Source organism: Arvicola amphibius, chromosome 3 (assembly GCF_903992535.2).
Source record: "Arvicola amphibius chromosome 3, mArvAmp1.2, whole genome shotgun sequence".
Taxonomy (NCBI): domain Eukaryota; kingdom Metazoa; phylum Chordata; class Mammalia; order Rodentia; family Cricetidae; genus Arvicola; species Arvicola amphibius.
Window position 1 is genome coordinate 23,627,213 of NC_052049.1, and position 12,095 is coordinate 23,639,307.

The following is a 12,095-nucleotide window of genomic DNA, read 5'->3' on the forward strand; positions in this document are numbered from 1 at the left end:
TTGTGGTAGAGTAACTTAAGAAACAAAGCAATACAAACAAAGCATCCTTGCCTGTTATGTTTGCCAACTTCAACCTAGGTTTTGAAGCTCTTTTTTGTTACCTGTTCTCTTTTGTTGCTTCTCCCTTAATTGTGACAGAAGAGTAGGGGGTGCTGGAAAATGCCCTTCCCAATATAGGACTTTAGCAAGGTCCTTCTCCCCGGAGAACAGCTTCCTGCTAAATGGAAGGCGCCTTTTTTTTTTTCATCCAAAAGAACAAGATGATCTAAGCCTTGGCAATGGAGAATGTTCTTAAAAAAAGAGAAATAAAAGTTGAGGAGTCATTCTGATGGAGACTGCCAGAGACTTTCCCTTTTCATTAGTCCATATCTAACTTCCAGTAGTTTGTCAACGTGACTGTTTCAGTGTTCCTGCTAGTGATGGGGTCAGTGGCTTCTGCTCCCGCTAAGAGCTTGTTTGCACCTGTTAGGATTCACCTGTGTCTAAGTTTCAGGATGACAATTCTCTTTGCAACATTACTCTCTGCTGGGTTAATTAATTAAGGAAAATAATTAATTTCAGTAAGTTTAGCCTCTCTCTGCTGGAGTAGAGTGATGACTTCCAAGCTTGACCACAGGACATGTCTTGTTTAATACGTCCTTCTCCACCATCTTTACAGACAGAATTGTATGTACTTAATTTTCCCCCTTTGAACAAATTCTTTGAAGAAGGGTTTCTGGGTCAACGTGTATGTATGTTTCAAGTGTATGCCAATAAGATAGCATCAATTTATGGTTTAACTAATTTTTCAAAATGTCTTTCATTTGACTTCCGTAAAGTTAAATAATATTCACTGAATCTGAAAACTGGGAGGGTGAGGAGAGACATTCTATCTAGAAAAGCTTCTCCCTCACCCTAAGAGTTCACTGGAATATGCATCAAAATCCTGCCCAAGGTTCGTTCCAGAATACCGGTTAAATAGATGCTGCCTCTGAGGTATAAGGCATTTAGGGGACAGCTATTTTTTAATATCTTCTATCTTCTCTGTTCTCTTTGGGCAGATGAGGCCCAGTCTTCCCAAATTATATCCCAGGATTAGAGAAGAACTTCTCTATCAAAACAGCTGATAAATGAGGTAGCGGGGATAGAAGAGCTGTGTTTTTCCTCCACCTGAAGCTATTTCCAAGACAAAGAATTCTCCTAATGCAGAGTATATTTGATCAGGGTGGGAAATTTGAGAATCTCTCCTTGAACATAAAAGTTGGACAAACTTCCTTGGTGACTGTAAGGGGAGATTGCTGTATAGGTTTACCACTTATTGATTAGTTAATTTCTGAGAGCAAATGAACATTGCCTTTGCCTACAAGGCCTTTTGCCAAAATCAAAGCAAGGTCGCATATAAGGGTTAAATGCTAGCATTTCCAAAGTTATTCTCCACGTCTCCAGTTCTTGAGACCTGTGGAATAGAAGGAGAATGCCTTTTTTTTTTAAAGTTTTTGGTGAGGGAAAAGTCACATAAAACCTCCTATTGTAGGTCTCCTTCTCAGCATTAGAGGCTGTGAAGAGTGGTGTGTACGGGATGATGAGATGACAATTAGAAAGCATAAGGAACCGCAGTGGGGGTGGGGCTCAGCACCATTTCAGGCAATACTGGTTTTCTTGGGAAGGAGCACAAAGTGCAAAGACATTGGCACGTGTCCTAGCAGAATGATCAGACTTGCTCCTTTTTACAAAGCCACATTCTGCAGAGACCTGGGACACATTCTGCTTTGGGTTGTCTACTCAACTCCAATACCCAGGAGCCCACAGAGTGCACCCATATTGTTTAATCACGCTAGCACAATGCTCATTCAAAAGAAATCATCATCATCATCATCGTCATCATCATCACCATCATCACCATCATCACCACCATCATCATCATCATCATCATCATCAGTTGTTATAAAAATGACAGGCTTCATTCTGACATATATTTTGCTATACTTTGCTCATATTTGACCATCCATACCCTTTCTTCCTTCTTACTTTTGCTTGTCCTGGGTTCTGCTTTCCATCTAGAGACCACAAACTACTTGTTAAAGGACTATTCAGTAATGGACGTGGTAGAATGACTGATGGGTGATCTCACTGAAGAGTTTGTACTCACAAGGATGTCTTAGAATTTATGTTTTAGTAAACTGTGTGGTAGGGACTTCTCGGAGGATTAGCCCTTCTCTTAGCAGGTGTCATTTCAAGTTCTCTTTCCTTTGAGCTTCCCAATCAAGGCAAATTATTCCTTCTAATCACAGCAGAGTGAGATTTCTAATAATTTTCCCACTCACTCCTGTTGTTCCTGTGTGTGGAGAGCTGCCTCTAAACTTGGAGGGTCACAAGTTTACAGTGACCTATCTGTCAAGGATTGTCAATTAATACCTGCTCTTGTAATGATTATTACAAAATTAGACAGATTCATATAACTCAGGGTGCAAAAGACAAAGAAAAAAATTTTTAAATGAAGAAATGAAAAATAATCCTATAACACACACACACACACACACACACACAATCTCAATTGGAAGTGGTAAGTGGAAATCTAGTTGTGTGTGATATGGTGACAGAATAAAGCGCTGGCAAGAAATTCACTACCCAGAAGAGAATAAGAACTCAAGTGTCAGAAAAAAATAGATGTTATGATAAAGGAATCACTGGACATCAGATTAACAGTAAAAGAACTAAACTTACTAGAATAGTAGTTTTCAACTCATAGGTCATGACCGCTATGGGGGGGGTCACATATCAGATATCCTAATGCCAGATATTTACATTATGATTTTTAATGAACAAAATTACAGTTACAAAGTATCAATGAAATAATTTTATGGTTGGGGTTCCCACAAGAAGAAGAACTGTATCAAAGGGTTGCAGCATTAGGAAGATTGAGAACCACTGTGTTAGAAGGATTGAAGATTTAAGCCAATACACACCTAATAGTATGGCTTACAGATGTATGAGGCAAAAGTTAATAGAGCCACAGCAAGAAAAAAATCTTTAACCAATGATTTTAATTTGTCTGTGATCACTTCAGAAAATTCTATCTTAAGCAGCAAAATGATGAGCCTCATAAGTACAAAAGCCTTAATTTTTAAAAGCAAATTAGAGCTAATAAAATTGATAAAGAGACACCACGAACAAGTGATGTTTCCTCAAGAATACAATGGCAAATTAGTCCAAAGATATTTCTCTGAATAATTTTACTATAATAATTTATTCACTCATTTACAGAGAAAAGTCGCATGCTCATATTAATCACCATAGGATTTCATTAACATAACCAAGGGCATGCATAAATGCTATATGATGGAGTGCACCCAAAAGCAAACATTTAGCCACACTCTTTTTGAAAGTCAGGAGCCAGGAAGAAGGCACTTTCTATCTGCTTACATTCACCACATATTGGAAAATGTACTCCAAGTCATAGATTGTGAAAGACAAATAAGAAGTGTAAGTGTTGGAAAGAAGGACTAAAGCTGTTTTGTGAGGATATAATTTCAAAAAAAGAAAATCTACACATTGTAAGAATCAACAGAGGTCACCTAAGTTGCAAAATAAAAGATAACTTTTTAAAAATTGAGTTCATGATTTTACTGACAAGTAACTGCATAGAATAGGATATTTTTTTTGTTTTTCAAAAGGTGGGAATGACAATAGCAACAAAACTTAACAAGTTGCTTAGAAAGGGGTTTCATAGAACAAGCACAAATACTCATGAAGAATAACACAAATCTTACTGAAGGCTCGTGCTAGTGAAGCAATGGGACATGCTCACAAGCAAAGAGCAATAACTTGAAACTTCTCTTGGAATTAATATACAGCTTTAATACATAACAGGCTAGTTCCCAGTCCAAGATTTTAGGAGATAGAATAGGATCATTTCAAAATTTAGATGATGAGCAACTGAATGAAGAAGGGGGTGTAGTGATGTGGGAATTGATTTGCTAGGTAGTCAGATTTTTGCAGGAGGCATAGGAATAATATGAAAGAACCAGGGCAGGAGTAGACAGAAACACAGATTAAGATAAAAAAAAAAAGATCTGTTAAATGCAGACTAAGACAAGAGAAACATAACACAAGTGGGTGACGAATGAGTAATTCAGATACGAGATGGCTCTATCAGGGAAAAGGGCATTAAAATAAAATAATAACAGTATTTCATTTTGTAACTATCAAATTGCCAGAAAGAAAAATATGACAATACTATGTAGTTTTGTTTTTCTCTTTGGGGGCCCGCCGCCCAACTTCAACACAAAGACTTATTCTTATTTATAAATGCCTGGCCTTAGATTGGCTTGTTTCTAGCCTGCGTTTCTACCTTACATTATACAGTTTCTTTTTAACTACATTTTACTTCTGGAATTTTTACTTTTTAAAATTCTATATATTCTTTCTTTCCTTCTTATTCCATGGCTGGCTGGGTGGCTGCCCCTGGCTCCTCTCCTCTTTTTCTCACTCGTCACTCTTCTCTTGAGCCTAGATTTTTTCTCCTATGTATTCTCTCTACCTGGCAGCCCCACTTCTCCATCTTCTATTCAGCTATTGGCCACTCAGCTCTCTATTAGACCAATCAGGTGTTTTAGGCAGGCAAACTAACACAACTTTACAGAGTGAAACAAATGCAATATAAAAGAATGCAACACATCTTTGTATCATTAAACAAATAGTCCACAGCATAAGCAAACGCAACACATCTTAAACTAATATTCCACAATAATACTAGTTGACTAAAAAAATGGGCAGGCATGGAGGCTCCTACATGGGTGGGACAGGTAAATTGATGCGTTACCTTGGAGCTAACAATTTGTCAGTATCTAGAGAATGCTAAGGTATACTTTTTATATCACCATCAACATTTATCTCGTGGATAAACTCTTCAAACTCTTTACAGTTGCATACAGCAGATAGAACCAATAAGTGGAAGCTGATTGAATCTTAAAATCCCAGTGATACCTGTAAGAATGGCCAAGATCAAAAACACTGATGACAACTTATGCTGCATTGCTGGTGGAATTGCAAGCTGGTAGAGCCCCTTTGGATATCAGTGTGGTGATTTCTTAGAAAATTAGGAAACAAACTTCTTCAAGGCCCAGTAATACCACTTTTGGGTATATATCCAAAGGATGCTCAATCATGCCACAAGGACATGTGCTCAACTATGTTCATAGCAGCATTGTTTATCATAGCGAGAATGTAGAAACAACATAAATGCCCCTCAACCAAAGAATGGATAAGAAAAATGTGGTACATTTATGCAATGGGGTACTACACAGCAGAAAAAAATAATGACATCTTGAATTTTGCAGGAAAATGGATGGAGCTAGAAAACATCATATTGAGTGAGGTAACCCAGACCCAGAAAGACAATTATCACATGTACTCACTCATAAGTGGTTCTTAAACATGAAACAAGGAAAACCAGCCCACAAATCACAATCCCAAAGAACCTAGACAACAATGAGGACTCTAAGAGAGACATACATAGATCCAATCTACATGGGAAGTAGAAAAATACAAGATCTCCTGAGTGAATTTGGAGCATGGGGACCTTGGGAGTGTTGAAGGGGTAGGGAGAGGCAGGGAAGGGAGCAGAGAAAAACGTAGAGCTCAATAAAAATCAATTTAAAAAGGGAAAAAAAGGAAAAAAGGAAAAAAAGAAAAAAATCCCAGTGATAAAAAAGATCAAAGTACATAGTGATATATGCCTATAGCCACTTCAGAAAATTCTATCTCAAGGGGCAAGGAGATGAATCTTATAAATGTAATAATCCATAAAATTTGAAGTATTGCACATATCATTTACTAAAATGTGGACATGAGGTAAATGTAGTTTTTTTAAAAGACAAGGAGTATATATGACAACTGCAAGACTGTGGGTAACACTGAATGAAGGAGTTAAGAATTCAGTTTTGAAGAATATGTATGATAGCATTTGTGATGTTTCATTGGTTAAAAAAAAGATATGGACCATATAAGGGGAAATGCTGATACTGAGGAAATCTCATGTTCATCAATAGCTGTTTGTTATGTTTTATGTTTTCCTAGGAAATTTCCAGGCATTTATGAAATACTTTGTTCAATAAAAATATGGTTGAATCATAACTGAGATTTGAGATTAAGAGATAGAGCAATTCTAGGCTGGAAAAAGTTAATACAAGAAAATGTCAATTCTGTCACTAAGATGTTGTGGTTTCACAATCTGATTGAATATTGGATTGGGAAATTCTCTTCATGATTGTTCTTGGTTGTTTCCAGGAGAAGATCCAAGGAACTTCTGGGTGCTTCCAGTAATGTTTGCATTTTCAAGACCTGAATTTGGCAAATGAATAAAGACAAGGAACATGAGGTCAGGAGAAGAAGACATAGAACTCAGTCTATTTGAAAGAATGACTCAGAGTTGATTTGGAATTAGAAGGAAAATAAGAGAAGGTGTTGAAAGATGAGTACAAATTTTGTCTTTGCAAAAACATAGATGAGTGGCCTGAGGTAAAATGTGTTAGCGTGTGCCTCAATATTTTAGTGCAAGAATGCCATTTTCCTCTTTTTTAATACCAAGCCAGGCCAAAGCCAAGTCAAACCAAACTAAACGAAAACCAAGTTCTAATAAAGATTATTAAAGAGAGAGCTTGCTTCACATTCCATCTGTTATATAATATGTGGTGTAAGCATACAAGGAAACAACTTATTAAAATGAATTTAAACTAGACACTTACCATTGCAAAAAACATTACTCAAAAAAAAGGACTGGAAAATGTATCACAAATTCACACAATTCAGAAGTACTACCAGTATTGCTCGTGGAAAATCAAACTACTAGAAATATCATTTACGGTTACATTCTACGTCTTAGAAGAAGCAACCACACTCTAAACACGCCCTGGCTCATTTACAACCTTTTAAAAACACATTTATAAAATTCCCATTTTTCTTCCATCCATTTATAAAGCTTTTTATAAAATACTTTATAATGATGTAAAGAACACACTTTAATATGACTCTTCCTGGTCATAAAAAGAGAAGAACGTTTAATGTTCCCACGGATGGCTGGGGTTGGGCAGTATGGTGTGGGAGGAGCTTATTATAAAAGAATTGTATATCCCAAGCACCTATATATACAATTCGGAGGGGAGGGGAGGGAAGGGGGAGAAGGAGGGGAGGGAAGGGGGAGGAGGAGGGAAGGAAGGGGGGAGGAGGAGGGAAGGAGATGGAAATTTTTAAATATAAAAAAAAATAAACCAAGAGGAAAAAAAAATAAAAAAAAAAGAATCCACATGCTAGCTAAAACTAAAAAAAAAAAAAAAAAAAAAAGAATTGTAATTTTAGATGTTAAAAATTCTGAATTTCACACTATCAGGAATTGGCTGGATCTCCCTTGCACACTTTCGAGAGGCTATCACATCCAGCAGGAGATTTTGCCCCCCACATTCTGTAACGTTCTGGGGGGTGGTGGTGTTTAATGGCCTTATCTCTTGTCTTCTACACACCAAGATGGAAGTTGTGTCTTCCAGTTTCTAAATAGCAGGATGAAGAGTTAGACTATATAGTTGGAGGAGGACCACATGTGTTCAGGTTTTAGACCTGCTTCTGGCAAGATGTGGCAATGTGAGTTCCGGATTTCTCTCAGAAAATCACACACAACACATTCAGAAAACATGTCACCTATTTTATGGCCTCAGGTCACTGTTAATTGTACCGTACTTAATTTTTTTAACAGACACTCCAAATGTTGCAAGTTAAAAATACTCATGAGCCTTAGAATTAAAGGCAGATGGTTCCAATAGAAGCACAGAAAGTCAGTGCATTTTTTGACCAAGGCCATGTTTTAGAGACTGATAGTCACCATGAGAAAGAGAATGTCCGTTCTCTAATAAGACATAGCGCTAGATGATAAATAGGAGCAGAAAAGGCATCTCAAACAATCCAAAGCACACTTTACACAGCTCTGTAACACACCATGAACGCTGGATGATTCTAGATCAGAATTCCTTGAAAGGTAAAGATTATCAGTTCAAGCTCAGTCTAATAGAATTTGTTAGAAAAAAAAGTTAGTAATAGTGATGAGTACACTATTCAAAGGGATTCCATTTACCCCTCGATGGGCTGGTCCTTCCTTAATTTTACTATAGTTCAACGAGCCTCCTTATTCGATCCCGATGAATCCAATTTCATCTTACTTTATTTCTGTCAACTTCTCCTATGACACAAATGAGTTTAAGGAGGGGAATTTTGCCTTCTTGTTCAGATGGGTGAACACAAATGGGAAAATCTGTTTTATTTAATTTGATGAACAATTTCTTGATTATATATCTCTAAGTGTTTTTAAGTCTTAAATAAAATTGTCTTAGCCATATGCATGATATTCTTCATATTTCTCCCTTTTTTCAAATAAAAAAAGAGAAGAAGGACAAGCAAGGGAAACACATATTTATTGAGCCAGGCACTGAGCTGGGTATTTTCAATAACGACACAAATAGAAATATAATGACCATATTATTCTGCGATTGCTAGGATTCTGTTCAGCAAGCATTATTTTTGGCATGCAGTAAAAATGATGTGAGAGAAATTAGCATTTTTTTGTATTATTGACAATGATTTAACTGTCCATGTTGTTCGTTCAAAGTGGTTAGAGGCAAATGGATAAATCCGTGAAAACCAGGAAGCACAACGTGCAATAACCCAAGATTCACAGAGTGAAAAATGTAAGAGACAAATCATATGTGCTTAGCAGTGTATAATCCTTTAATACAAAAGAAAGAAAGCAGACACCACAGCAGTGACACATAGAAATGAGCCTTTAAAATCAGAACAAGATTATTTCTGATAAATGGCTAACTCTTCCCATGCCATAACATATTTGATGGTTAAAATCAAACCAAGAGGGTATTTATTTCTTGGGAGTCTGGGCAAATTAAATTACAAATTCATGATTATAGATCTTCTAGCAGCAAAAAATTCTTCAAGAAAAATCACTTTAACAACATCCATGCAATTCTGTTCATTTGCATTTCAAACAAGAAAAGAGAACTAGGAGAGGCGAAGGAAATAAACACTCTACCAGCCAGGCACTGTGTTGGGTATTTCAAATATAGTGACAGAAATTATAATGGCTTTGGCCAACCACCTTGAGGTGACTCACTGATAGGGGAAATCTTTGCAATCTTTGATTTTTTAAAAAAAAGTCTGATGACTTACTGTGTGGTCTTTCTGTACTTTACTCATCAGCCAATGTTTACAAAATATCAAAATGTAAAAATGGTTATTCATAAAACCTAGCATAAATCTGTAAAGTAGTGAGTTAGAAGGTAAAAATGACAACATTAGTAGCCACTTCTAATTTCCCACTTCAAGGCTCAATTTTGCTTGGCATTTTATAGGGAAAGAGCAAGAGAGAGGTAGTGGCAGCTTTGGAAACAGGGAGCCTTATGCTACAGCGGAGTCTTTGTTTCAATATGGCTTTACACAGGGCATGATCACTCAATGGGCTGCGTCTGAATTGCTTTGGTTTATATGAGACTCTCACATTGTTTAAAATTATTGATAGAGCACACAGAAGCAAGTCTCAAGGTGCAAAGAACACGCAGAAATGACATGAAGCAAAGCCAAAGCATTGACATTTCATGGGTGGATTGTACTTTAAACACATTAGAAGCCCAGGTCAGCTATACAATGACATACAGTATCACTTATAGACAAAGATGAAGGAAAAAATCAGAACATTCACAGTTTTCAACAGAAATATATGATTGCATATATGATTACAAATATTTAATTTTGTTTTACAGACATAGACATAACTACACTGAAATTAGATACTGTTAGATCGTAAGTCATTAAATAATGATTTTCATTTGTATTACATGATAAATTTACAGCATGAGGATTATATATTTCAATATGGCATATACTGGTTTTCAACCACAAAAAGAAATATAGTGTAAAATAACAGCTACTTAGGAGTGTCACACGAGAAATATAACAAATATTCCATCAACACCAGTCCAAACATAAGGTGTGGTATCTTTGATTCCTAACTATAAGCAGCTTTGAAGGAAGGTCATTAGGATGGGGAAGGGAGGTAGTTTTAAAAATTCAAAATACTTTCCTCAGGAATTTAGTAAAACAAACGATTTTCAGAGATATTTTTGCTATATAGTTTTTTTTCCATTTTTGATAATGTGGTAAGAAGGCTGCCTTTCTAATTTGCAAAATGTGTACAGACAAACTAAGCCTGTAATTTTAAGTTTATCCAGGTGGGGCATAAGTTGACTATAACTATTAAAGTTTATGTTTGATAGTACAATGGCTTCTAAATTTTTTCTTCTCTTTTTAAATGGCAGTAGATAAATATTAATTAGTATACCAAGATGACCTGTGAGTCCCTTTGCTCATTGGCTAAACCATCTAGATGGGTGTTTTTCTACTCTATGTGTTTCAGTGCTTTCTAACTTGAAATAAAAGGAAGTGGTGTGAACAGGAGAGCTGTTAGTCTCATGAGTTGTGTATGTCTCTCATCAATTAACTCATAATTGCATGCAGATTTACCATTTTCAGTTAGATTTGAATTAATGTATACTCTCCATTTCATGGGGTTCTCATATGTCCCACATTTTGGAACATCCCATCTTCTACCCTTTCCCTCCATTGGAAACTGAAACCATGCAGAGCTCAAACCCAAAGTTACCTTCTTGGAAAATTAAAGACTGAGGAGAAAATTCCCATGTGATTCATGGATGACATGTCTATTAATCATAAGAAATGATTGTAATTATAAGTAGATTTTCTCATTAGATCATAAACTCTGAAGCAAAAAGTCTGTATTTTAAGGTTTCTCTTTAAGACTGTCAAAACTTACTCATCAAGATAGCTTAGAATTCTTAGATAACAAGTTACCAGGTTGAATCTTTAAGCAAGTACATATCTAAATGGAGTATTACTTATGATCTCAGTTCAGGTTTGTGTTTGTGGGGAGATTTAATAATTGGTCCTATAGGCCCCAAGTTTACTACTCTACATTATTAATCTTTAGGGAGAAGAACAGGTCCTGGAAAGAGGGACTGAAAAGGTTTTAATTATGCAGAACGGAAAGAAGCAGAGACGCAACGGTTCTAGTCTACCTAACTTGGAGAAATGGATCTCAGTTTTCTGCTAATTATTTCTACACACAGTCTCAGGCGTTCACTACCTAGGTCAAGTGCATGTCAGTAGTGGAATCTGGGATTTTCATCTATAGTCTTAGATTTTACATAACTCATGAAAATTAACTCAAAGACAGACCTAGAAGAAGTCTTAGAAACATCTTTTGAGGGTGTCAACCTACTTATCTAAAGAGAGGAAACCAGTGGCCGGAATCAGAAGAGATAATCATGGTCATGCAGCTTAGTTAGCAACAGTGATGTGACCTAGAACTGAACATGGAAGGCTCAGTGACTCTCCTAGCTGCGTCAACGTTGTGCTTGAGCCAAAAGTCAGAAAACAAACCTGGTTCAATGAAGTACACACAAGGCTTTCATCCATAGCAAATCGGGGGATATAAATTCAGGTTATTACTGCTTTTCCATTTATGTGCAGAGCTTCAAAGTGCACATCTTATCCTCTGTAGGACTTGGCATATAATTCAGTGTCATTCAAGAACGTATCAACATTTTGTTTCAGAATGGAAAGTTTTGAGTCATGGGCTGGCAGGCTTATCTCCAATCACACTTAGACAAAGTGACTGGCACTGTTCATTTCAGTTCTGCGATGATTCAATTAAACTACACACAGAAATCTCTGCATATTTTTCTGGTTAGTCTTTAGATTATTTTGTCATCCTTTCTCTGGCTGCTCTTTTCTTTATCTCTCCATTTAGTTAAAAGAAATCCATTTAAGGTGAAATTCACTGTCTGATCAATGCACTTTTCTTCCAAAATGAAGAATTTTTTTTTTAAAAAAAAAGGTAAAGAAAGGCACTTTGTAAAACATACAGATCTGTTTCTTTCTTGTCTGTGTTAGATTGAAGTTGCTGAAGGCAGGCCGAGTCATTTTGCAAATGATGGGACAGCAGAGGGAAGCCGAATTTAAAGAAATAAATGAGAAAGAAAGGA

At 36.4% G+C, this 12,095-nt stretch overlaps 1 protein-coding gene across 12 annotated transcripts in view; it reads right to left on the minus strand.

Moving 5' to 3' along the window:
• Prlr (prolactin receptor) overlaps nt 1-12,095 on the minus strand; it is a 168,538-nt gene that overhangs the window by 4,624 nt on the left and 151,819 nt on the right. Inside the window, exon 10 of one of the 12 annotated variants that reach the window (XM_038323106.1) lies at nt 102-290. The exons of 10 other annotated variants lie outside the window; for them this stretch is intronic. In XM_038323106.1, coding sequence (XP_038179034.1) covers nt 126-290 — 165 coding nt within the window. In that variant the 3' untranslated portion in view covers nt 102-125. Of the gene's footprint in view, nt 1-101; nt 291-5,652; nt 6,322-12,095 lie in introns of those variants that run through there. One more of the 12 variants, XM_038323107.1, reaches the window with a different exon arrangement.